We start from the raw sequence: 23,260 nt of genomic DNA on the forward strand, positions 1-23,260 counted from the left end.
GGTTTCTCTGCTGCACTTCTTCCCAATGGGTCCTATGTTAGTCTGCCCCACGTTCTCTTCCAGCCCAGAGGGCAACTCTTCTGAAACTGCTGGTACACCACAGCCCCGCCCTGGGACCCTAACACTAAGATGAGGTGATGCGGCTGCGTGCTGGGCAGCTTCATGTTTCTCCAGCGCACAAGCAGACTTGGGAAGACTCATTATTCCTTGTTTACCGTTTCAGCAAACAGGCCCTCAGGACTCCCTTGAGAGTTGTCACTATGCTTACTTCGCTTTATTTTGTTGTGCATCTCCCTCAGTCCTTCGCCCAGGAGATGATTATGGGTACAAGGACTCCACGTTGCACCTGGAGGTGGCTGGGGGTGGGGTGGGGGGTAAAGAGCCTGGAGCCACCAGTGCAACAGTTGTGCCCTCGTTCTTCTGGCTGGTCCTGGGTTCATCCAGGCCCTGTCACCCCCAGCCCCTCCAGGCTCTGCCTCCATAACCACCACTCCAGCCTCCCCTACCTACTCACTTTGCCTTGAGTCCTGTGCCTCCCTGGGCATGGCCTTCACTGATGGCTGTGCAGTCTCTTCTGTGCTGTCCTTAGGCCTTTGAGCTTTCCCTGCCCACACTATCATTCCACTGTATCTTAAAAAGCCAGCTCTTCCTGGTATAATACTAACAAGAGTTTTCATTCCACTTTGCATTTCTTTTAAGAAATCATCATTTCATCTCCTCCCTTTCCCTCATTGCCCAAATTCTAAAATAGTAGTGTGGACCACGTCTGTCCAGTAGATATGTAATATGTATGTAATTTACAATTTCCTAATAGCTGCATTAAGAAAGTCCAAATGGATTTTAATGGTATATTTTCTTTAACCCAATATATGCAAAATGTGATCATTTCAACATGTAAACAATATTTAAAAATTGTTACTCTGTTATTTTATAGCCTTTTACTCAGACTACATCTTCAAAGAAAACCCCTAGCTGCACATTTCAATCTGGATTGGCCACATTTCAGGTGGCTAGTGGGTGCTGTGTGGGACAGGCAGGATTAGATTTGTCACTTCCACTCCAGGACAGCCTGTGGACTCCACAGGGAATAGCAGGTTTGGGGTTAAACCCTCTGTTAAAAGGGTTTTCTCCAAAGTGCCCTCTGAACTGTGAACCACAGTGGCCCTCTCTAAGGGCTCCTTCTATCTGTACTTTCACTAACTCAGACTACTTTCACTTTTTGATTCAGTACATTTTGGGAAGTCTTTCCTCTGTGTCTACTCTGTGCCAGGCACCATTCTAGGTGTGGGGAATGTATCAGTGAAGAACTAACATGCATCCCTGCTTCCAGCTGACATTCTAGTGGAGTCAACAGATTGTGGAATAAGGAAGTCAAGTAAGTGTTGTGTGAACAGTGACAAGGCCTATGAGACAAACAAGGCAGGAAGGGTCCCTCCAGGCCCCATGAGGTCTCTGGAGAGGTGTGAAAGCCCTTCTTACTCTATTCCCTCCCGCAGCTCAGTCTCCTTGACTTCCTTGTGTCCTGCTCTCCTGACTGCCCACCACCCCTCTGACCCTCCTCGCTTTGCTTTCTTCGGACTCTTTGGCTTCTCCTCCATCTCCTCCTCCTAAAATGTGAGTGTTCTCCAATGTCCCATCCTGTCCTTCCCATCCCTCTCCTCTTTCTGCAACTTTCTGGAACTTCTGGAACTTTGCTCTCTTCCAGCGGTTACACCTCTTGTTTTGTTGAGGAAGCCTCCCCCAATTATGTCTTTAGCCTGACATTACCTTCTCAGATAAGAAACCCAAATCCAGAATTGGTTATGGGACACCAACACAGCTCCAAAGACCTCTGGAATGTAGTTTAATTGAGAGAAAAGGAAGCAAAAATCTAAGAGAACCAGAATTATGATGCAGCTTGGAGTTCCCACTAAAGGTAGCAGAATAGGTTACCCCAAAATATGACTATAGGAGTTCAGGGTATGCCCCCTCAGAATATGCTGCTCTCTTTTGAGCTGTGGGCACCTGAACAACAGCAAATGCAGGGAGAAGTCTTCTCTGACCAAGGAGAGGCATCCAAAGGGAACTCATTGGTCACAAATCCTTGCCCTGGGAGTTCCATCTACCAGGAAGGATCCACTGACTCATCACAGGAGAGGAGACTACACCCAGACACACTTGTCACAAACTTTCTACTTTCATCCATTCTTCTATGGGACCACTCGTCTTCCTTAAAACTCATTTGCTCTCCCCTAAGAGGACTATCTCCTTCCTCTTCTTTCCTGGTGAAGATGGTATTTAATTCAGAATTGTAAGGTACCTCATTTCCTCCTGAGTATCTCCCATGGACATGTGAAAGATACATGTTAATAAACTTGTTTTCTTCTTGTTAATCTTTCATCACAACAGTTTAAGCCAAGAATTCAGAAAGACAGAGAAAATTATTTTTCCTCCCTTACTCTACTAAGAAAGCTATTTCTCTTATCTTCCCAGCAAAGAATCCTCGATTTCCCTAAGCACCCCATGCAGAGTACTGAGGGGAGAGGACATACCTGAAAGCTGCAGGCACTTTCATCAATCAACTAGCAGTGCACTGCTAGAGATGATGTTATGCGGGCATCTGGGTGGCTCAGTTGGTTAAGCAACCAATTCTTGATTTTGGCTCAGGTTATGATCTTGCGGTTGTGGGATCGAGCCCTGCATTGGGCTCCATGCTGAGCATGGAGCCTAATTGAGATTCTCTCTCCCCCTCTTCCTTTGCCCTTCCCCCCTGCTCTCTTTCTCTCCCTCTCAGAAAAAAGAAATGATGTTATGCTGTTATGAATATTTATATAAAAATAGTTCGCTCAGAGCAGTCACTCTACTTCAGTATATTTTCCCATCTCAGAGCAGCCATTCCTCTGCCTTCTAGGTCCTTAGACAATCAAATGGAGCCAGGATTCCCAACCTCTGGTAGACAGGCCACATTAGGCCTCACTACAATGGGGTTCAAAAACTTAATTAATATTCTTCTCCAGCAAACTTTCTCCTCCTCCCATGTTTCCTATCTTGGTAAATTAAAAGACATTACTCTCCTGGTTTCTATGACTAGAAATCTCAATGTGACCATCTGGAATGCCTCTCCCCCCTTGGGGCAGCTGGCCCGAGCCTGTTCAGCCTCGGTATCTCCACTGCTTCCTTTACAAGACATTACAAGAGCTCCTGCCTTCCCACTGTGACTCTGACCATTTCTCCCAAGGGTGAAAACCACCTGACTCCTCTGTTCCTTCAAAATAAAATCCAAATTCTTACTCCTGGCATCAAGGTCAACTATGATGGACCTCAGCCTGCCCTCCCACCTCTCATTTACTGTTGGTTCCCTTGCCTTCTCAGGCTGGAAGGTCCTTGTCTTCACCTTTGCCTGTCAATGTTCTCCTGCTCCTTCAAAGCTCATTTTCACGAAAACTTCCCCAGATCATGCTTGTTGGAACCCAGCCATCCCAAAGTTGCCCTTCTATTACATTATTTCCCTGTGCTCTGAACAAACCCACATCTGTTTCCCTTTCACAGGTCACCCTCAAAGGCGTAGGCTGCATCTTATTCACTGTCCTGTTCCCTGGAGAGCCAAGTGCATGCCTGTCCTGGGCAGCAGGGAGAGCTGTAGATGCTTGGTGAAGAGAATTCTTCCTTGGGCTATAAGCTGGGAGCATGTTGTAAGTCAGCCTTCAACCGGGCTTGGGGAGAAAAGCTCAGTGGGGGACACAGAGAACATGGGTATTAGCAGCAGGGGTACCAGCCACTTGACCACAGAAAGCCAGGAGAAATGGCTCTTACCAGAATCTTCCTCTTTCATGGACTGCTCTATGGCAGCTCTGATGCAGAGCTCACGGGCCCGGATCCCCGGGATGTTGTTGCCGTCAGTGATCGCTTCAAGCACGATGGAGTCAATGTTCAAGCAGGCTGCATTGTAGTATCTAGCCATGCTGATTGCAGTGGCTGTCTTTCCTGCAAAAAAGGCCAGGAGGTTGAATTTCCAGGCTCTCAGGTGCCCTATGACCTAAATGGAAGAAGCTTCTAGAACAGAGATCCTGGTGAAGTGATATCTCCAAGTGCTTTGCTGTTAAGTCTCTTGTGTGGCCAGAAAGGAGAAAAGAGAAGGAAGACCTGAACCGCATGGGTTCTGGTTCTCACTCTGCTGTGCCCTGTGTGATGGCAACGCACAATCTCTCTGTGTCTTCTCCTCAGTTTAAAGGTGATTCTACCTTTAAAAATTTTTTATTTTAAAAATTATTTATCTTTAAAAATTTTGTAGCTCTACTGTCTCTGATTCTAATGGGAAGATTTTTTTGGCTTAAAGGATAACTTGTGTTGATCTTTTTTGCCCCCTCCTCATTTCAAAATATCTGCTCATTAAAAAGAAAACAGAAAATTCAAATAACAAACAGGAGAAAAGAAAAAAATCCATAATCTGCTCATCCAGAGGTATTACAGTTAGTATATGGCTGCTAAGTATGCATATATAACTAACTTATTTATATTTCTCAGGAAAAAGAAATGGGTTCTGTGGTAGGCTGAACATGGACCCACCCCTGGCCCCCCAACCACCACCAAAAACATCCACGTCCAAATGCCTGCGACTCGTGAATATGTTATCTTATGTGGTAGAGAGGCTTTGCAGTTGCAATTGAGTTAAGGATCCTGATATGGGAAATTATCCTTAATTATCCAATGTAATCCCAAGGGCCTTACCGGAGACAAGCAGGAGGGTCAGAGTCAATAGGTGATGTGATGATGAAAAAGGAAGAGAGAGTGGAAGATGTTATGATGCTGGGTTTCGTTTTTGTTTGTTTGTTTTTTTAGAGGCTTATTTATTTATCTACTTGAGAGAGAGTCATGAGCAGGGGGAAGGACAGAGGGAGCAGGAGAGAATATCAAGCAGACTCCTTGCTGAGCGGGGAGCCCACTGAAGGGCTCAAATTCATGATCCTGACATCCTGACCTGAGCCAATTGGGAGTCAGATGCTTCACCAGCGGAGCCACCCAGATGCCCCCATGATGCTGGTTTTGAAGATGGAGGAAGGGGCCCCGAGCCAAGGAATGCTGATGACATTTCTAGAAGCTACAAAAGACAAGGAAATGGATCCTCTCCTATATACTCCCAGAAGGAATGCAGCCTTATGGACACATTTTAGATTTCTGATCTGTAGAAAGTAAATTTGCATTGTTTCAACTTATTAAATGTGTGGCTGTTACAGAAGCAATATGAATTTAATACAGATTGTAAATCCTAAGTCTGACATTTTTTTCTCACTTAAAATAATGTATCATGTACATCTTTCCATTAATTCAACACACTTCTATGGCAACTTTAAAAAACTGTAGTGATATACATACAAAATTTATCATTTTAACCATATTTAAGTGTACAGTTAAGTTGCAAAAGCACATTCGTATTGTTGTGTGACCATCTCCACCATTGAGCTCCAGCACTTTTTCATCTTCCCAAACGGAAACTCTGTACACAAAAAGCACCCCCCACCCATCCTTCTCTTCGCCCAGTCTGGAAACCACCACTCTATTTTCTGTTTCTATGAATTTGACAACTCTAAGTACTTCATATAAGTGGAATCATACAGCAATTGCCCTTTGGTAATGATTTCACTGAGTATAACGTCTACAGTGTTCATCCATGTTGTAGCAGGCCCCTCCTTTCTGGGCCTATTGCACCATATTTTGTTTTTCCATTCATCTGTCAATGGACGGTTGGGTAGTTTCCATCTTTTGGCTATTGTGAGTAGTGCTGCTATAAACATAGATGCATGAAACACTGTTTTTAGTGGCAAAACAACTTACTATGTGAATGTACTAAGGCTTAATTAACCAGTCTCCCATACTGAAAGCTTCAGTATGGAATGGTAAGGAATGCTGCAGTGAACATTCGTGCAGTTAATCTTTGTCCACATCATTAAATATTTTCCTAAGGTAAATTCATAGAAGGAATATTGCCAGTTCAAAGGGTCTACACACATTCCCCCCCCCTTTTTAAATAATTTAATGTCTTGGATTTTTCTCTAATATTTTAATATTTTAAATTATTGAAAGAATATAAGCTCAAACAATTCAGAGATGTATTAATTAAAAATAAAGGGTCCCTGCTCTTTTCTCTAGCTCTGTATCTCTGAGGTTGGCAATGTAGTAGTTTGGGGATAGTCCTGTGCTATATAAATTTCAAACAAAAGAGTCTTTTATTATCTCAAAAATTACATGTGCAACCTTCACCATAAACCCAATGGGGGGGCAGCCTGGGTGGCTCAGTGGTTTAGCACCGTCTTCAGCCCAGGGGGTGATCCTGGGGACCCAGGATCGAGTCCCACATCAGGCTCCCTGCATGGAGTCTGCTTCTCCCTCTGCCGGTGTCTCTGCCTCTCTCTCTTTCTCTCGCTCTGTGTCTCTCATGAATAAATAAAAATAAAATCTTAAAAAAAAAAACCCAATGGGGCAACCCTTCAAAGTTATGGCATACCTGACAATGGCGTCCCATGGATGATAATGGCGATGCCTTTCCTGTTCTTGGTCATGCGGCCTTCTGCAGAAATATCAATGCCCAGGTGGCGAGCGATTGCCCTGCTCACTGGGTTGTTCTCTACTTCTCCAACTTCTGTGGAGTGGCTGTCAATGCTCTGTAACTTGTCAGCTGCAAATTAAGAGTATATGTGTGCAAGTGAGTGCATGTGGACAGGTCTTGAATTCACCTGGTCTGATGGAAAGGTGAACAACGTTTTCTTTTTCCAACACTATTGTACAATGACAATCCGCTACAAATGTTCTCACTCCCCCATGCAGCATATGAGAGTGCCCTTTTTGTTAATAATTTGTCCACAGCTACTAGAACTGAAAATACAGATACTCTCTGTTAACTCTGTTTGGGGGGAATCTGCCCTACTGAAAAAATAATACTAGAAACTAGCTGAATTTGCAACATGACAGGAAGTGGCTGAATAATCGATGGCATATTCATACTGCAGAATTAATATGCAGTGTTGCAAGAAGGCTCAAGGGTGCATTTTAGGGAGAAAAGTGGAAAGGCACTGGACAGTCTTCCCATCTCTGTGTAGAGAGAACTGGTACCAAAACGACAAAATGCTTATTTACTTTGAAACATTATTTTTTCCAGGCTCTCCTCATCTTCCTCTTCATCAGGATAGGTCTTGGACTCGACTGTAGGGATATGCCGCTCTTCCAAGTTGGATGTGACCGAGATCCCTCGGCTAAGTGAAGTCCTCTTCGTACTGGCAGAGGTTCCCAACTCTGATGAAGGCATGTCTTCATCCTCTGCCAGAAAGCCAAGGACAAAAACACATGAGGAAGAGTTGGGAGGGGGACAAGGGAGATGGGGACAGAAAGTGAAAGAGAGAGACAAAGTGGAGACAAACCATTGACCTGGTTACCATCACCCCTGACTAGCCAACCCCAAGAAATAAGAACTGCAATCAGTTGGCTGTTAAGAATTTTCTTTGCCCAGAGTGTTTCTACATCTTAACATTAAAAAAGTACTAAAATTATACAGTTGCTTCAGAAAATTTAGAAAATTCAGGAGAGCAAGAATTATAAAATTCATAAGTGAAAGAGACATAGAAAGGAAATGGTGACAGAGAAATTGCAGCTGTATTTTATGATACCAGTATAGAAGAGCCTCAAGCTCTCTGATTGTTCATTTCTCATTTTTCAAAGCTGAACTTGGGATCATATTGTATATTCCAATTTATATATAAGACGGAATAGTCCGTCTTCCCTCTTAATTTGTCATGAACATTTGTGCATGTCATTGCTAAGCACATGTACCGTTTTGTCTGCCCAGCACTCTCCCTACTGTTACTCACTCACCCAACAAGTGGGCTGTGATTGCACAAAATGACCCCCTCCACCCCGGGGGAGGAGAGGGCAAGACATTGTCTTTATTAAGAAGTTAAATTTGAAGCAAAGAGGTCGGTGCTCTTCCTTAACTCTCCTCCCTGGCCATGGTGCGGGAAGCAAGGAGGACAATCTGCACATGAGAGTGGAGGGAGTAGAGGCTCTGAGGAAAAGTACAGCATGCACCTGCCTGGCTCCCTCTGGACCCTTGGGTCCCCATTCTTGGCCACTTTTCAATGGGCCAAATGAAAAAATGGACCCCTGACTGTCCATTGGGGACGAGAGTGATAGGGCCCTCCTCTGACTTCATAGTGCCTGTTGTACCTGGCAGCCCCTGCAGTTTTCTGCTCCAGGCCACCGGGCAGTGGTTTTGAGTTTCAGAATCTCTACTCTGCATTCCCTTCCTGACTCTGGCTCTCAAAGACAGGGCCTTGTTTCATTGATCTGTTTATAGTACTTCAGCTCCATTCTTGGAACATAGTTGGTGTTTGTTGTAGGCTTAACTGGTTCCCCTAAAATTCTTAGGTTGAAATCCTAATTCCCCAGTGCCTCAGAATATAACTATATTTGAAGATAAAGCCTTTAAAGAAGTAATAAAGTTAAAATGATGTCATATGAGTGTCCTTCTCCACCCATATTCCAGTATGACTGGTGTTCTTTAAGAAGAGATTTGGACAAACACCCACAGGGAAGACCATGTGAACACTGGGGGAAGATGGCCATCTACAAGCCAAGGAAGGAGGCTCAGAAGAAAACAACCTTGATCTTAGACATTGAGCTTCCTAAACTGTGAGAAGATAAATTTCTGTTGATTAAGCCACCCCATCTGTGGTCTTTGTGATGGCAGCTCTAGCTCACTTACTGCTCAATGACATTGACCAAGAGACTTAGGAGAGAGGTAGTCTTCTCTCATTTTCAGAAGCTAGCATTCTCTGACTAGCTTCCTTGAGAGGCAAGACAAACCCAAGGGTAGGAGCAAATGGACTCCATTCAATTTATTCATCCACTCTCCTGGCATGTATTTATTGGGCACCATGATGTATCAGGTGCTATTCCATGCTTTGGGTTTATAAGTGGGGAATGCTTGATCACTGCCTTTATGGGGGCTTCTCATTTGGGGAGCAGGCAGGTATGAAGAAAACAATTACACATGCAATAGCTGTTACATAGAAAAAGAGAGCATGTAGCAACAGGGAGGGCACATTTTCAGGATGAAGCCATGGTAAACAGGAAGCAGAAGCATGAATCATGACAAGCCACACAGTGCTACAGGCCATTCAGGAGCTCTGATGCTCAAGTGCACACAAGGGAGCCCATTGGTGGATGATGGGGGTATGGGCCTGGAAGAGGCAGGTTACAAGTGCATAATCCAGCTTTATGATTGAAGTTTGGCCTCGAGGACCATGGGCCAACCTCTCCCTTGTGTGAACCTCTACTCCCTACCCTCTCTTAGGGCACCAAGTTGTACCCTGTGCGATGTGTTACCTCGCATCACCTGGGCACACCGAAGCTATGGAGCATTGTGATTACCACCATGGACTCTGGAGTCAGAGTGATGTGGGCTTGAACCCTTCAAAATGTGGACCTGGGGCAGCCCTGGTGGCTCAGCGGTTTAGCGCCACCTTCAGCCCAGGGCCTGATCCTGGAGACCCAGGATCGAGTCCCACATAGGGCTCCCTGCATAGAGCCTGCTTCTCCCTCTGCCTGTGTCCCTGCCTCTCTCTCTCTCTCTCTCTCTGTCTCTTATGAATAAATAAATCTTTAAAAAATGTGGACCTGGACCCTCAATGCTTTAGTTTCTCGTATATATATGTAAAGCCAGCAGCACAAGGCTTGGTAACTAGCAAAGGTTTATCTATACCTATGTCTGCTGGTGTTTTAAAAAAATTTCTAATTAAATTCAATTTAACTTAACATAACATATACTGTATTATTAGTTTCAGAGGTAGAATTTAGTGATGCATCAGTTGCATATAACACCCAGTGCTCATTACTTCAAGTGCCCTCCTTAATGTCCATCACCCAACTGTTTTTAAGTCTTAACTCCCCACTAGACTCTAGTGGGAGAATGTATCCCTGACTCTGCATCCATACAGTGGGGATAACAACCCATTTTGTGAGGGTTAGAAATAAAATATGTGAGGTGCCTAGCATGTGCCTGGCACATAGTAGGTGCTCAGTAACTGGCTGGCTTCTCAGCAGGGATACTTCCAGGGTGCCAGGGCAGGGGTGGAAGGTGGGCTACCAGCACTGAACTCTCACCATTTTCCTGGACCAGACTCTCCAGGTACTTTGCCTTCATCTGTTCTTCTTTTGACCGTTTCACTTCCTTAAAGTAGTCATACAGCTCTGGGGGCAGCTTTTCCCCGGGAAGGCGGGGAGGCAGCAGCAGGGTGTTGTAGGAATCATAGCCCTTCAGCGTTCGCAAGATCTGCAAGAGGGGAAGGGGGAACTTCTGTTGGCTGTCCTGGAAGCTTCCTCCTGACAGCCCTCAGAGGGGCTACCCACTTTGTAAGAGCTTTGCTCCTGCCTGAGCCTGAGGAGTGTACAATGGGCCTTTGGAGAGATCTTTTAAAAAGTAAGGCTGGATCCTGAATTTGGGGATATAGAATCTTGATTTTTGCCCCATTTGAGCCTGGGCATGTCACATGTGGACGAGATTCCTTCTTGTTTTACAAATAACATATACTATTTTTCTTTTTTCTATTGACAAAAGTATAGAACTCCATTATCCACTTTGAGTGACATATTCTTGAAAAATACTGTGGCTAGCAGTGTTATACAAGGAAAGTGGCTGTCTCATAAATAGAGGATCCAGGGAAAAACTAAAATGGTATTACGTGGTGGGGGTGGGGGGATGTGGAGGGGGAGGGAGGGGATGTGTTTCAGGCTTGTCAGATAAAATATGGATGCCCAGTTTAACCTGAATTTCAGAGGAATATTTTTTTAGTGTAAAACTGTCCATATAAAGTATTTCCTGTTTTTTATGTGAAATTCAAATTTAACTATGTAACTTGTTTTTCTTACTATTAAATTTGATAACCCTAGTGTGTCTATATATTTATAAAACATGGTGCAATAAAGTTGTAGAAAGCAGCCGCTTCCTATACAGCCTAATATATGTGAAAAATCTGTTTTGTTACATAACCTTTCTCCAGGATCACTATTTTCAGTTGTGTGAAAACCATTGTTAAGAAGCTCAATCTAAAGTTTATATGGAATAACAAAGGGTTAAGAATATTTAAAACACATGAAATTAATATAATCATGTATACTAATTATACTTGAATGTAAAATACGGTAAAAAAAAAAAAATGCTGGAGTCCCTGGGAGGCTCAGTTGGTTAAGCGTCTGCCTTTGGCTCAGGTCATGATCCGAGGGTCCTGGAATTGAGCCCCAAGTTGGGCTCCCTGCTCAGCAAGGAGCCTGCCTCTTCCTCTCTCTCAGCTCCCTTAAATAAATAAATAAATAAATAAATAAATAAATAAATAAATAAAATGTTTACAAAAAAGAGAGTTAAAACATTAATGAAGAAGAATAAAGAGAGAGGATTGCCCTATTAGATATTAGGACTTTTGAAACTGGAGTAACACAGTGTGGGATTGATACTGGGATAGATTAACTGACCAGTGATATGATATAGAAAAGAAAGCTTAGAATAGACCCATTCATATACTGAGACATACATATCACGTCTGATACCAGACAGAGCTGGCATGGCAGGTCAGTGGGAAAGGAAGGAATATTCCAAAGATTGGGTGATGCAGACATACAAAGGCCTGGCTGACTTGCTTCAACTGGAGCAATTCTGAAGAGCCATCCCAGCTCCGGAGCTTTTTTTGGGGTCCGATGAGGTCTCGGCTGTATTTCCATCACAATGCATTTCTCCACCCAGGTCTACTTGCCTTATTTTTTCCTGTTTTTGCTCCTGAGAGTGTTCCCTATGAACCTGCATGTACATCTCGGAGTCTTATTAGATTCTGCTTTCCATTGAACCTGGCCCACAGCAGGGGATGCAATGCCAACATAAGCCATCGAGCATTTCATAGATACCTAATGAAAAGGCTCCTTTCCAGTGGGAAAAATTCCCATTCTGAAAAAAACTTCTAGGTGCAGAATCTAAATTGGGCAGAGCATAAGCACTAGATGTAAAGAAGATAGAACACTCAAAGGCTGAGTTGGGGGAGAGTCCAGAGGAAGCTGAACCATCTTAACTAAGCCATTCCTAAAATTCCTGACCCACAGACAAGATGAGATAACAAATGTTTATTGTTTTAAGTTGCTAAGCTTGGGGGCAATTTGTTTTGCAACAATAGATAACTAATTCATATGCAATAGAAAACTAAGTATCAGACTTCAAGAATAGTACAGGAGAAAATAATGGAGCAATGCATTTAAGATATTCAAGTGTAAACATAAGCAAAAGGTACTGTATCCAACCAAACTCATCTTTAGGCATAAAAGCCACAGATGCAGAGTTACGAACATGTATATACTCAGGGAATAGTGTGCCTATGGCCCCTTCCTGAGAAATCCTCTACAGACCACACAGTGGTGACTGGAGAAGCTTCACCACAAGGACTGGTGTTGAACATTGAATACATGTAAATATAGAACTAAAACTAACTGATAGAAATTAGGTTCTGACATCCTAATATTGTAAGCTTTGACATGACAGATACAAGAAGCAAAATATGGAGGGTGTGCACCTGAGATGATCACCAAGTAATCATTAACTGAAAAGATTATCATTTTAAATTAGAGGGTGGTGAGGAGAGAGAAAAAGAGATTAGTAGCTAACTTCATAAGTGCTCATAGTAGAGAACTAAGAGTCAGTTTCTAAAAAGTAAGGTATTAAGGGTTTTAGATAAATGAGTAGTTCATACAACTCAGCCTCAAGGTAGCAGAACAGGGTTGAGGGAATAAAAATGGACCCAGATAGATCAGTGGAATGAACAGAGATCCCACAAATAGACCTAAATGAGTATAGTCAACTGAACTTTGACAAAGGAGCAAATGTAATACAAGAGCAAAGATAGTTTTTCCAAAAATCAATGCCAGACCTGGATATTCACATGTAGGAGACCCAAATCTAGATGGAGCTGACACCTTTCACAAAGCTTAAAATGGATCATAAGCCTGAATGAAAAACATACAGCTATAAAACTCCTAGAAGGTGCCATAAGAGAAAATCCTGATGACCTAGGGTGTAGTGACAACTTTTTAGATACACACTAGAGGCATGGTCCATGAAAATAATAATTGATGAACTGGACTTCATTAAAACTAAAAACCTCTGTTCAGCAAAAGACAATGTCAAGAGAATGAAAAGAAAAGTTACAGAATGGGAGAAAATATATGTAAAAGATATATCTGATAAACTTCTGTGATTCAAAATATGTAAAGAACACTTAAAACTTGACAATGAGAAAACCACCCAATTAAAAAATGGGCCAAAGACCTTAACAGACACTGCACCAAAGAATATATACAGATGGCAAATAAGCATATGAATAGATGCTCCACATCATATGTCATCAGGCAAGTGCAAATCAAAACAAGATACAACTACATACCTATTAGAATGGCCAAATCCAAAACATGGACAACATCTAATGTTGATAAGAATAAGGATCAATAGGAACTTTCACTCATTGCTGATGAGAATGCAAAAATGGTCAGCCACTTTGGAAGACAGTCTGGCAGTTTTTTTTTTTTATTTTATTTTTTAATAAAACTAAACATACTCTTACCATATGATCCAGCAATTGTAGTACTTGGTACTTGTCCAAAGGAGATAAAAATTTATGTCCACACAAAAATCTGCATATGGATGTTTATGGAGGCTTTATTTATAACTGCCAAAACTTAGAAAGAAACGAGATGTCCTTCAGTAGGTTAGTGGCTAAATAAACTGCTATGCCCAGACAATGGAATGTTATTTAGTACTAAAAAGAAATGAGCTACAAGCCATGAAGGAAACTTAAGTGTATATTACTAAATGAAAGAAGCCAGTCTGAAAAGATATACTATATGATTGCAATTATATGACATTATAGAAAAGGCCAAACTACAGAGATAGTAAAAAGATCAATGGTTGCCAGGGATTGGGAAGAGGAAGGGATGAATATGTGGAACACAGATATTTTTAGCAAAGTGAAAATACTCTGTATGATACTATAATGATGGATACATGTCATTATACATTTGTTCAAACCCACAGAATGTACACCACCAAGAGTGAACTCTAATGTAACCTGTGGATTTTTGATGATTCTTATGTGTGTGTAGATTTATCAATTGTAACAAATGTACCACACTAGTAGGGGACGTATGTGGGGCGGGGGACAGGGGGTATTTGGGAAATCTCTGTAACTTCCCCTCCATTTTGCTGTGAACCTGAGTGCTCTAAAAAAAAAGTCAAAAAAAGTACATGGAGGAACAATTGGAAAATATGTAGCCCAGAACAAACAGGAAAAAAAAAGTGGCGGCAGATTTAATCCCTAACATAATTTTATTAAATGTAAATGGTCTAAATACACCAATTAAAGACAAAGAGTACCAGATGTTTTTTTTAAAAGAGATCCAATTACATGCTCTCTACAAGAAACTCACTTCAAATATAATGACTGCTGTATATGTTCTTTAGTGTTTGAATTTTAACCAGGAGCATGTATTAGTTTTTCACTTAGTTGATTAAAATGTGTAATGAGATCACAAAGAAGCACTGAACTCTGCTCAGAGCAAGGGAAGTGGGTTAAGAAAGGCTACCAAGTGATCTTTAAATTGACAAGGAAAAGTTTAAGGGGAAGAAGGGGCAAAGGTCAGGAGGAAGTTGTCCATGCTGAGGGAAGAGCACAGGTACATGGCAGGGCCCAGGAGCGGTAGGAAAATGGAATTTGGTTTTGGCCTCTGCTCACCTTCTCTTCTATGAGATATTGCTGGTCAAATTCTAAGGAGTAAAACTCAATGGGAAAGCCACAGGGATTCTTCACCACCACCTCAGCTTCATCTCCAGGTGCATAAGGCAGCAGTGGTCCCAGCTCCAGAATTGAAGGACTAAATTCCAAGCGTGGCTCTAGACCTTGCCCCTGTGCCAGCAGCGTAAGCTTCTGAGCACTCTGGGCAATCTGGAACACCAGGGTTTGGCTATAGAATTTCTGGAAAATGTAAAAACAAAACAAAATCTTAACTTTTGTTGTTGTTATTACATGCCATGTAAATCTGAAAACCACTGTGGAGACAAAACTGAAGCTACTGAGATTAAGAGAGAAAACTTTTCATGTAAAATTGCATGAGACCAATTTGTATTACTGTATTAGTACCAGGTCTCCAGCATGCCAGGCACTGTACCAAGTGCTTCATCACTCGTAGAGGACCTCTGGATGTCAACATTCATATACTTCAGACCCTCCAGTGGGGTCAGATGGGTCACTACCTGCACATCTGGGCTCTCATTTCATGGGCCCTGCTGCCTCTGGGCAGGCCAGGGCAGGGGAGAAGTGCTGGGGACTAACATCTTCTGGGAGCAATCTTCAATCAATGACTTGGGAAATACCACATAAATAGCCCAGGTCCCTTGATCTTCGGAAGGAATAATTCTGAAATGTGCATTTTGTCTATTTCCTTAGTTTCCCAGTAGGATTATGTTTTAGTCTCCAAGGCAGCTAGCTCACTTGCATACCCTATTAGCTGCCTTCCTTTCCCTGACCACCTTCTCCTTCTCCATCAATGTTCCCTACACTTCCCAATTAATCTGCTTGCCCTTGAATCCTTGTCTCCAAGTCCATTTCTTGTAGAATCTGAATTAACATATTTTTATTGTTTGAAGATACAGTTAAGCAGCAGGGCAGAGATGGTCAGCGAGAGCATCAGTTTATCAGATATATTTACAGTCTGAATACCAATTGATAGTGATACCAACCACCCTAATCTGGTTTTACTGGGGAACCTACCAAAAAAAAAAGTGTGGATTCATAGGCCCCATCCCTAGAGATCCTGACTTGATAGTGACTGGGTAAGGCTGGGAAATCTACATTTTTAACCACATGCCCAAATCATTCTGATATAATTAGGTTCATGGCTTGGGTCTGGAGGCCGTGATTGGCTTCATGATTTGAAAAGCTCCTTAGTATCTTAGCTCAAGAAGGAAAATCAGATGGATAGAATATGGATGGACATACATACACACCCAGAAAATATCACTGGAGACATTTAGAGAATGTATTATTGCCTACAAGAGTTTTCTATATGGTGATGGACTTAGCACCTTCTGATCTAAGCTTCTATATTTTAATTGTTTTATGAAATGTTTCTAAGATATTATTTTTTTTGTTTTCTAACAGAGTATTCTGAACATATATTATAACATCAGTGATTTCTTTTGTGCTTCTGATGCTGAAGGAGCTACAGATGTAGAATGTATGGGTTCCTTGTATATAGCCAATAAATTCCTCTCCCAGTTGGTAGAAACATTTTATTAACTTTGACTAGCTCCAACTCAACATTTATGGAACCACCTGAACAAATCTATTTTTTTAAAAACTATTTTCTGATATGTCTCTCATTTAGTAAAATATCCAAAATCTTGGCAACCTGACGGTAAACTCCCTAACAGTGTTAAGACCCTATGAATGACAAACATATTAATTATCATTTCTTTTCAAAGGGTTGGGGAGATTTTGAGAATGAAACAGGGGCTTTATTTTAGAATCAGATATGAAGTCATTCGCTTTTCTTCTTTCTCACTACAGACTCTTCAGCATTTCTTCAAAGCATTTCCATTACCAGGAAAATAGGAGTTAACTGTAGGTATTCTATAAAACCCACATCGATTTTTTTCTTTTAAAAGAATAAAGGAGAGAAAGCATCTCTCTAATGCCTTAGGCTCTGAGCACAAGTCTTTACAGTGTAACCTCTTGAGATCCTCTCTGGCTCTAGGATTTTATTTTTACCGTGTCATCTTTGCTAGGAGTAGTTTTGTGCTAATGGCATTCAAAATAGAAATGTCTGTGAGGTCCACGGAGTACATCTACCAGGAAATACTTGTTATTATCCCAACTACTGATGATAGCAGTAAATAGTTATTGAGATACTGCATTTTGAGCAGTATGCTGTGCGTTTTATTTACATCAATTCATTTAATATTCAAAATGACCCTAGGAAGTAGGTATGGCAGGTTGATACTGTCTTAGCTGAAACCCTAGGAGCCAGATGCTTGCAAATTGAGATTTCTAAAAAAGTAAATGCAGTGCACAGACTCTCTGCTACATATATCCTCAGCAGGGGCTAAGACATGTCCCCGAAAATCAAACACTGATATTTCTGCAGTTGCTATGCTTGTGCAAACTAAGTGAAATAAATAAAGGTTAAGTAGTCTCATGTCAGTTTGGATGAGATTTTTCTACCAAATGAATCTGAGTCTGAAACTTATGAAATCCCCCCTCCCCCCTCCCCAGTTTCTGGAGTTTATTGGATTTTAGAATTGCAATAAGGGATTTCTAATGTGTGATATTACTATTTTTCATTGTATCTATGAGCAGACTGAGGTTTAGAGGCTAAGTAATTTACTGAAAGCCATGCAGTCTCTAAGTACAGAGGCAGAAGGCTACTCACCCAGGTCTGCTGATAAAAGTCAATGTGCTAGATAGATCTGATTCTGGAGCTGGTGCTCTTAACTAGCAGGCCACACAGCTCCTACATGAAACAAGCACTGGGTATCCTTGTCACAATAGCAAGACAAAGGTCACTCAAAATTTCCCTGGACACCTGCCTCATCAAGTAAAGCTCAAAGAAACCCAGAGAGTCTGAATGAAATCATATTTCTTTAAAGCTCACCTCTTCTTTAGGCATGAATTTCACTTGGACGTTGGATCTCTCACCAGGATCCAAGACCCCAGAAGTGGGCTGGATCTCAAAGATGCGTGTCTTTGGCTTTAATTCAGCATGCAGTTTCCGTCGTAAGTACTTTGGCATATGTTTCTCCAGCTGGTTGATAGATATTAGACAATTGGATAATCTTTTATGGAAATTGGATTTATTCCATCTTCCACTCACTCAGCCTACATTTACTGAGTCCCTCCCAGGTGTCAAGGAATGTGTAGACGGCAGGGCTACAGAAATGAGCAGGACATCCACCAGTGTAGCCTGGTAAGTCCTTGAATGTGGGGCTAATGACCTAGACTATATTTAGGAAGCAATGGCTGTCACTGCAAGTCTTGAGCAAAAGACTGAAATAATGAAAAACTGAAGGCCTAGAATTATAAATCTGGCCAAAATAGAAATAGAGATGGAAAAGGGGGACCAATGGGCCACATCTCATTTACCTTGTTAACTGGCTCATGGCTGTGGACGAACCATTCACAAGGGACTTGGAGAGGATTAGAAAACTGAATTGTTTCCACGAGGCATTGTCCACACTGAATTGTGGCAAACTCCACTTTTTCACAAGACAGTGTCATAGTGGGAATGGTCACCTTGGCTTGGAGACAGATATGAACTGTTGGCCCTCCAATCACCTAGAACAGGCATAAAGTTGCTGTTACCACACGGCAGGGCGTTGAGGGAAGAATCGTGGCCCTGAAATGGCAACTGGATCATCCTAGGGTAACTGGCAAGCCTAGCTGGTAGTTGGGGATGATTGGCTGGGCCCAGTAGTGCATCTTACCTTGATGGGCAGAATGACCTCTTTGTTTCCAACAGGAAGACTGGCCCCTTGTGGGTCAAATTTCACTTCAAATGTTTCCGTTTCACAGTAGGGCAGATTCTTTACACGATCTAACTCAGTACTGAAGCCTGGACCAAGATAAACAAAATTTCTTTGTGGGAAAGAGAAATGGCAAAGAAGAGCTGCTGTAGATAGAGCCCTCCTGGGGCAGGATGACCATTCAAAGTATCAATTAATGGCCCAAGAATTCTTTCAGCTGATCCCAGAAGAAGCATGAACACTACTCTAGAAGAACAGTACAGATGGGCACCTTGTTGGAAATGACAAAGCACAAGAGGAAACCATCTTCCTAGCCTGATTACCTGTGTCATGAAGGACACGCTTTTCTGCGTGGAAGGACACTGGGAAGTGACTGGTGTTGGTGATCTTGATGATGTGTGTTCGGACGTCACCAAAGATGATGTAGCCAAAGTCCAGGATATACTCTGGCAGCTGGACTCTGAAACAGTTAACAAGCTCTCTTTACCAGTCACTCTTCCAAAAGAGCAACTGTGCTGTTCTCTTCTATATCCTGTCACAGTTCTGTCTTTGGGAGTGGAGAAGAACCACCCTCCAGAGAGGAGCCTAGAACAAGATACTCCCTCTCCCAGGAGTCCACACTGCTGTTTCAGTCATTATCTCAAAACACATTCAGCATATGCCCTCATGAACCTGAAACCAGGCCTCTCCTTTAGGTAAAGCCAGAAGTTTCTGATTTTCAGAGGCAGAGATCTTCCTGGGTGGCTGGATGCTAGAGGATGGCAGATACAGGAGGCAAATGGATTTAATTTCTAGATGATCAACCATTAATTAACTCAAGCAGCATTTTGGCAGGTGACACTGTTTGTTCTGCTGCCTTCTGAAACAAGCCCAACATAGGACACTCACTTGGCTAGTTTGCAACAACTCCGATAGCTGAAGTCATCTGGAGAATCGGGGATAACTGTTTTCTGATGTTCAATGGCATATCCTTGGACTATAAGTCGCTCTACTTCCATCTGGAGCTGAGGACTTACCTGGAGTAAGAGAGAAGAGCAAGTGAGCAAATTCTTCTAGAACATGCATTCTTAATGGGGGCAAGTCACCACAAAGAGGGAAAGAATTGCTTCATGGAAGGGGGAATGAAAAAGTTTTAGATATTACAGTGATTTGTGGCCTTCCAGAGAGGGCCACAGTACATAAAGAGATATACAGTATATTTGTGGTATTAAAATTTTCACAGGAGTGGGTGGATGGGTGGGTAGGGTAAAGAAACTGGTATATCTACATCCTGGAATACTACTCAACAATGAAAAAGAACTATTGATATGAATGGATCTCAAGGGCATTACTCTCAATGAAACAAGCCAGTCTCAAAAAATTATATGCTGTATGATTCTGCTTACAAAATATTCTTGAAATAACTAAAGTATAGAGATGGAGAGCTATAGTAGTTGCCAGGGGTTAGGGATGGTAGATTGGGGGTCGCTATGAAGAAGTAGCTTATAAGGCCAAATACAAATGAAAAATCAAAGGTTTAGTTCTCCTTGTTGAAAATAAGGGGAGAGACTTCTCCCTCCTCCTTTTTCTTAGAACAGTTACTTTTTTTTAATATAAATTTATTTTTTCACCAGTTCAAAAAAATAAATTTATTTTTTATTGGTGTTCAATTTGCCAACATATAGAATAACATCCAGTGCTCATCCCATCAAGTGTCCCACTCAGTGCCTGTCACCCAGTCACCCACCCCCCGCCCACCTCCCTTTCTACCACCTCTAGTTTGTTTCCCAGAGTTAGGAGTCTCTCATGTTCTGTCTCCCTTAGAACAGTTGCTTTAGAAAACTTGTGAGTGGGGATCCCTGGGTGGCTCAGCAGTTTAGCGCCTGCCTTTGGCCCAGGGTGTGATCTTGGAGTCCCGGGATCAAGTCCCACACCAGGCTCCCTGCATGGGTCCTGTTTCTCCCTCTGCCTGTGTCTCTGCCTCTCTCTCTGTGTCTCTCATGAATAAATAAATAAAATCTTAAAAAAGAAAAAAAAAGAAAACATATGAGTTATTTCTCTGTTTTTCTGAAATGCATATAAAACTTTTTAAAGCCTACATAAGCCTACATAAAGCCATACACTTTATAACCCAAGAGTGTCTTCCTCAAGGCCCCAGGAACCTTCTTTTTGAAATGCGATCACCAAGTAAGATAGAGGTCCCATCCCCAGTTTCTATGAGAGGTGGAGCCTGACTTCAGAGGGTCCTGTCATTCACACATGAGAGGTTTCCCTCTGGATAAAGCCAATTATCCAGTGCAGATGGTCACCCCGATTACCATGTGAATTTAGGATGAACTACGTGTGACGGATGGTGCTGTCAAGTTCTCTTACTTGAGGACTAGTTATAGTTAGCTATAGTTCTTACTTGAGGACTAGTTAGTGTTTACCTCAAGAATACGTATGTATTGGGTCGTATGTTTGGTTACATAAAAGGCTGAGATTTCTTTCTCTCTTTACAATCTTGTAGTGAATTGCCTGAAATGTGGATCACATTCTGGTTTAATGCTTATTCAACAATGAAATTGTTTTCTTTCTCTTCTACCTCTGTGGAGAGATTTTCTGTTGGAAGGAGATTTTGTTTTTAATTGTATTTCCTCAAGCACATGGGATCTTTGTGGTGATGGAACAATTCTGTACCTTAATTGTGTTGGGGGTTATATAAACTTACACATGCAAAAAAATTACATAGAACCACACCACACACACAAATTAGTGCATAAAAAATTGAAATCTGAATAAGCTCTGTGGCTTGTACCAACGACAACTTCCTGGTTTTGATATTATACTACATCTTATAAGTTATTTAAGATGTTATCATTGAGGAAAACAAATTTTTTGCCACTTCTGTGAATCTTTAATTACTTCAAAATAAACAGTTAAAAATATTTAACATCAAGCTATTCAAAGACATTATGCTTTTTTTATATATAATAAAAATATTTCATGGGGTATTAGGAAAAAATGTCTTGGGAGGTGATAGTGAAAAAAAGGTTGAGAAATACTGTTCCTAAAGGCTCAAATCTTAAATCAGGGGCCAGGCAGGGAAGGTTAATGTGTGGAGTGGCCAGTAATGAGACCACAGGCAGGGGTGACAAAGCGGGAGAATAGCATGACTCACTGACAGGTGTACCCAGTCATCCCGGTGCTAGCACAGCCAACCCTGTGTTTGCTCCTGAGCCAGGAGAGGTCAACTGCCACCTGGTGCAGGAGGAGCAGCTCGCTCTGCCTGGGCCTTCACCACATTCTCTTCACCACATTCACCAGTTCAAAAAAAATAAATTTATTTTTTATTGGTGTTCAATTTGCCAACATATAGAATAACATCCAGTGCTCATCCCATCAAGTGTCCCACTCAGTGCCTGTCACCCAGTCACCCACCCCCCGCCCACCTCCCTTTCTACCACCTCTAGTTTGTTTCCCAGAGTTAGGAGTCTCTCATGTTCTGTCTCCCTTAGAACAGTTACTTTAGAAAACTTGCTCCACCCCAGGTCTGGAGCGGCTGCCAGAGACACTTGTGCCTAGGAACGTGCTGACCACAGTAGAGACTCACTGCTGCCTGTATGGACAGATGGGCCCAATGGGAGAGAACAGGAGCTAAAAACAGAGTCTTAGGAGTTGGACAGCCCTGGATTCAAATCTTAGCTCTGTTGCCTACCTGGGGACATGCATTTCACTTCCACAAATCCTGTAAAACTGTACAATTAGTACAATAATGGCACCACTTTCCCCATTGTGGGAGGGGTTGATGAAATAATAATACAGGTCTGTAGTGTGACACAGGCCTGGGAAACAGTTCAATAAATGGAAGCACATGTTATTAATTATGATCATCCTTGGAGCTAAGGTACACTTTCAAATTCTGCAAAACAAGTCACTGCTAGTGGCCTTTGGGGCTCCCAGTGTCCCCAGTGACACGGCTCTTAACCAGCCTAAGGGCTCTCTAGCTACATAAATAATTCTTCCTCAGGACCATATTCTCATGCACATTTACATTTTAAAGATGAGCACAGGGAGAAAGCAACCCTCATGATCAGGAATGGACTGTTAAGGGAATTTCAGGGAATGGTGATGAAGGACATTTTGGGATTTGGCTTTCACTTCCCACCACAAGGGGCAGCCTTTATTTACAAGCTGGGGCACTCGCGCTTTCTCTCTCGCTCTTTCTCTGTCTCTACCAACTCTTGGCTTGGCTCCCACCTTGGAGACACCACACTGAACTTCTTCTTCGGCTGCCCCTTCTAGTCGCCACTTAGCTGGTGGGGACTAGAGGGCTCTATTCTGACTCCACTCTCCTGTTCACTCAGTACACTTTCCAGGGAATCTCACATTTCCTGTGATTATAATGACCATCTGGTGACTCAGAGCACGTTCTCCAGTCCATCACTCTCCTCAGGTCCATAGCAGTGGGTCCACATCCCTGTTCGAGCCTCACTTGGATAATGCTCAGAAATCTTGTGTGTAACAATGAACCCTCAGAGCTCATTTCCCTTCCTCCCCTCCTCCCAGACTTGCTTCCCTTAGTTTACCATCTCAGTGCCCCCTCCTTATTTTGTCATCCAAGCAAGACTCTGATGGGAGGGGGGGTGTCATTTCTGCCTCACCCCCACATCCAACCAATCCTTGATCACTAACCACCTTGTGTCATCACCCTTGTTTACACATCCA

General features: G+C 42.4%; 1 protein-coding gene across 8 annotated transcripts in view; it reads right to left on the bottom strand.

The window, feature by feature from the left end:
• Positions 1 to 23,260, bottom strand: part of HYDIN (HYDIN axonemal central pair apparatus protein) — a 358,050-nt gene that overhangs the window by 105,586 nt on the left and 229,204 nt on the right. For all 8 annotated transcript variants that reach the window (XR_005990460.1, XM_041773068.1, XM_041773069.1 and 5 more), the window contains 10 exons: positions 19,463 to 19,590; positions 18,898 to 19,034; positions 18,536 to 18,663; positions 18,195 to 18,386; positions 17,707 to 17,856; positions 14,790 to 15,029; positions 10,132 to 10,300; positions 7,111 to 7,290; positions 6,482 to 6,652; positions 3,793 to 3,963 (listed from right to left, as the gene is read on the bottom strand). Coding sequence is in view for 7 of the 8 variants with exons in the window: in XM_041773068.1 (XP_041629002.1) it covers positions 3,793 to 3,963; positions 6,482 to 6,652; positions 7,111 to 7,290; positions 10,132 to 10,300; positions 14,790 to 15,029; positions 17,707 to 17,856; positions 18,195 to 18,386; positions 18,536 to 18,663; positions 18,898 to 19,034; positions 19,463 to 19,590 (1,666 nt within the window). In the remaining variant the exon portion in view is untranslated. The remainder of the gene's footprint in view (positions 1 to 3,792; positions 3,964 to 6,481; positions 6,653 to 7,110; positions 7,291 to 10,131; positions 10,301 to 14,789; positions 15,030 to 17,706; positions 17,857 to 18,194; positions 18,387 to 18,535; positions 18,664 to 18,897; positions 19,035 to 19,462; positions 19,591 to 23,260) is intronic.

This window comes from Vulpes lagopus, chromosome 10, assembly GCF_018345385.1.
Source record: "Vulpes lagopus strain Blue_001 chromosome 10, ASM1834538v1, whole genome shotgun sequence".
Taxonomy (NCBI): Eukaryota; Metazoa; Chordata; class Mammalia; order Carnivora; family Canidae; genus Vulpes; species Vulpes lagopus.